The sequence below is a fragment of the Benincasa hispida genome, chromosome 11 (genome assembly GCF_009727055.1).
Source record: "Benincasa hispida cultivar B227 chromosome 11, ASM972705v1, whole genome shotgun sequence".
In the NCBI taxonomy this organism is placed as follows: domain Eukaryota; kingdom Viridiplantae; phylum Streptophyta; class Magnoliopsida; order Cucurbitales; family Cucurbitaceae; genus Benincasa; species Benincasa hispida.
In genome coordinates this window covers 75,094,537-75,098,688 of record NC_052359.1, presented here as the reverse complement: position 1 = coordinate 75,098,688, position 4,152 = coordinate 75,094,537, and the positions used below count along the sequence as shown (strand labels likewise).

Sequence of the window (4,152 nt, the reverse complement as noted above, 5' to 3'; positions counted from 1 at the left end):
CATGCGTTGCACCCTTAGGTCCGGATGCAGCTTGCTCATTTTCTTCTTCCTCTAATATCAATCTTCTTTTTCTCAATACTCTTTTTTATTTTAAAGTCCCTTCATTCGCGTCGGATGAGCGTGGTTGAGACGCGTCAGGGCCAACTCTGCCTTCTCTATTTTTTTTCTTCTCTTTCTTCTTCTTCTAGTTCATCTTCAAGCATCATCGCATACCGCTCCGCTTCGTCTAACTCAAGTGATGCGTTAGGTGGGTCTGAACGCATCACTTATTCTTCCTCTTGGCCTTGATTGAGGGATGCCAAAATTGCACGAAAGACCACTTGCTCGTCGAGTCGAGCCAGCTCTGCCAACTCTTCAAGATTGTGCTCTGACGCAGGACTGTCAGAAGGTGGTATGGGTGGAGTGAATGAAGGGGTGCCCATTGGGGTGTGAGGCGTCTCAGGGGAAGATATGAGGATGGGCGAAGGAGATGGTTGGCTCAACGCATCCGATTCCACGGGGTAGATGGTGGCTAAGGGTTCGATAGAAAGTGGAGGTGGTGGACGCACTGCTGGTGATGGTGCGTTGTGGGCATAGGCTGGGAGTGGGTCGTGCGTTGCACCCACCATAGTGATGTTAGGGATAATTGGTTGTGGTACAGACTTGGTGTAGGGTTTGGATGCGACCGTAGATGACGGACGCGTCCTAGGTTTTTCCTGTGTTTTGGCCCTTTGGTTGGGGGCAGATTTGGGTTTTTGTTGAGGGGTTTTAGGTTTAGATTGAGGGATCTTGGCCGGAGGGGTAACGGTGGTTTTGGAGGCTCTGGTAGGGAGTTTCGTGTGAGCTGAGGAAGGTTTAGAAATGGCCAGCTGAGGGGAAGAGTTTGCGCCGCCGTGTGTGGGTTTCGTTTGGGCGAGGGTTGTGGTGGTTTTCCTAGTGCTTGAGGGGGGTGATATCGACACAGAGGCAGAGGAGTAGGAGCTTACCGAAGAGTCGTTGCCAAAGTGCAGCATGAGCTAGTTGCTGATTTGGTTGTTCTTCCACCATTGCTCGTTGCCTGTTCTGTTGTCTGAGTAATTGTTGCCTCAACCTTCGACAACGGTTGGATTGATTCCTACGCCAAAAGGTCCTTTCAATCTCGGGGTCGTATCTGAATTTAGGAGTACTCTTTCTGTTCATAAACGTTCATAAGCTTAGGTGTAGCTTGTAATACTCCCTTGATTGAAGTGTTCCTACAACAGATACAAACGAAATTTCTGGTTAGTTCTTGTTTCTGAATTCTCGGCAACGACGCCAAAAACTTGTTTGTTGCTATCGTGAGATGTTCTAGGAGTGTATTTGTATAAAATAAATTGGAGAAATAAGTGCTAGGTATAACTAATGCGCTTATGCTTTGATGTGTTCAAATAATTGTAACGCGTTGGGGCGTTAGTAATAAGCACGGAATGCACACAACTCCTTCTAATGACGTTCAAATTTTTCTAAACCAGACCCAAGTATAAATCTAATTTAGGCTCCTGGCAAGTCCAGGGTCGATCTCAAGGATTCAGTTAACCAAAGGCAGATCTTGTGTTGTAGCTACTATAGGGATTTTCCTAAATGAATATGAGACATGTATTATTTACACTAACTTTCTATGCTTGTGCAAGAAGATACAAAAGAGTTGAGTGGTGAATGATGGATCATGTGAAAATGGAATTTAAGGTAGGTGGACGCGTCGGTCTAAGATGAATATACACAACTAAGATGTGATATGAATGAGATGGAATGATTTGCTTATCTTTTTGTTTATGCGTTAGACCTTATTCAACACTTCTCAATGCGAATAACATACAAAGTCTATCTCTAGGGTGCATGCGTCTAACACAGAATGCAAGAAACACCAGTAAGTCTATCTCTAGCTGTATTAGGCATTCTACTTGATGCAGCTTAATTATTCTTTCGAACAATCTAAGTGAAAGATGCTTTTACCAAGTTGTCAAGTTGGCTTAAGCGTTAGAATAAAATTATGCATAAAGTATTAATGCGTTTAACATAAACAAGAGATAAACAATAGTAAGTATTAAGGATCAAATATATGAATTTTATAAAGAAACAAGGAGTCTTTACAAATGCAATATTTAATCGAATGGAATGAAAGTGATAAATAAGAGGGAAATTGAGTCAAGCCAAAGAATACAATCACTTGTAGTTCTTTGGCTCAATCTCGTTGTGTACAATCACTTGTATAGGCAGTGGACAAAGTATCTTTCTCAAGAATAGATTTCTTCGCTCCCTGGTCGATGGTGTTGGTGGTTCTCAACCCTTTTGATCGTCTCACACTACAGCACAACTTCTACAATACTAAGACTATAACTACAATTTACAGAGAGTAAGGATCTTGATGATTTTTTGAACTCCTTAACTTTGGAGGGGCTCCATCTATTTATAGGCATTGGTCACGTCCACTTGGAGAATATGCAACATTAAAGTCCATGCCCTAGTCAGCCGCCTGACTCTCGGAAGCTTTTCAGACGCCGGCTACTGTAGGTGCCCATACTTGCAAGTGGTGATGTGACACAATCAGCCTAGAGCAATGAATCTTCTCTGCGTTGAACTTCCTCCGACGCATGGCCCATGTGTTAGAGCTCTTCCTGCGACACTTGTCTAATGCGTTAATGTTAATCCTTGCGTTGAAATCCTACAATACAGTGCGTTAGTGCCGCAATATTTAGTAACAAAACTTCTTTTGCATGAGTTTGCTGATGTTTGAATAAATCCATGCATTTCTACTAAAAATGAGGAGAGTTTATCATTAAAAACCTTAGTTGTTCCAACTTAAGAGCAAAAATAACTTGTATTTCTACAAGTTATCGGTAATCAATGGAATGGATGTGTATCTCAGATTTGTCTTTGTTGAGAGGTAATCACTATCTAGTTTCTTTGAGCAAGAGCCTTGTGTTTAATTTCTAGAAGGTTTCTTAATTAATTTAACTGCAATCTTGTGAATTCTTTGGTTGGATTTGTTTTAATCTTAATGAAGTTTTGATAAATTCTTCTGACAAGTTAATTTGTTGAAATTCTTGTTTGCAAAATTATTCTAGCCTATGCATCATTGATTGATTTAGTTGCAAGTATTAGGATCGCATATTTAGGGTCTAGACTTTTTTATGCCCTAGTATAATCTTTCCAAATAAATCATGCTACAAGATATGGCTTTTTGGCTTGTAGTATGTCTCAACAATTGAACCTTTTCTTAATGCTTTTCAGTTTTAACTTGTATGTCGCTAAGAAGGAAAATTTTTAAATTGAATTAGTGCTGGTTTGGATTTTTAATCGAAATTGGCTAATTGGGCTATTATAATTTCTAATAGGTGGAGGAATTGACAGATTCAGCATAATTAATTGGTGCCTAATGAAAGAAATTGCATAGGAACTCTCTATTGGTCTAGAAATTAGATCGACTCATTTCCTAGATTGCATTTACTCCTTTTATTTCAATTTCACACATTTATCTATTTCACATCAAAACCCCCCATTTATCGCTCTATTAGAAAATTAACTCAACGAAACCAATTGCGCTTCTCTGTGGATTCAACTCGGACTTACCACTATTACTACGCCTTTGTAGTAATAGGAGTAGTTCGGTATTTATAAATTTATTTTGCTTCGGTTTGGAGTCGAATTTGCGACATCGATCCCCGAGTTCGAACAAAAATGGCACCGTTTTCGGAGAAGCCATTGATGTTTCATTAGTTAAATTTCCAGCTAGAGTATTCTTTTGCTTTTGATTTGTTTTCTTTTTGTGTCTATTTGTTCTTTTATGGTAAGAAATATCAACAGGTATGGTTTTCCATATGTGGAGCAATGGGAATCACCAAAGGTAAGAGAGATTCGTGGTCTTAAAGATCAAATTTCTAAACTAACCTCTGTTGTTCGAGCTTTGGCGAATATGCAGGTTCAAAATTCGCACGCTTCTTGGTGCGAATATTATTCTCCTTGGGAGTTAGCTGGCCAAGCACCGTTGCCAATGCCATATCAGTCTACCCATACAGGTATTTCTTTAGAGGATATAGTTAGGGAACTTTCTAATTGCTCTAGTGAGTTTGTGCAGGAACGCCTCTACTATTATCAAGAACCCATCAATTTCCAATAGGACGACCTCTATTTCGAACGTGAGGTCAGAGCTGAAAT

At 40.1% G+C, this 4,152-nt stretch overlaps 1 protein-coding gene across 1 annotated transcript; it reads right to left on the bottom strand.

The window, feature by feature from the left end:
- Positions 1-266: 266 nt before the first annotated feature.
- On the bottom strand, positions 267-992 carry LOC120090858 (pollen-specific leucine-rich repeat extensin-like protein 4). The gene has a single exon (XM_039048561.1). It carries the CDS (start codon positions 990-992, stop codon positions 267-269), a length of 726 nt encoding a protein of 241 aa, XP_038904489.1.
- Positions 993-4,152: the final 3,160 nt, after the last annotated feature.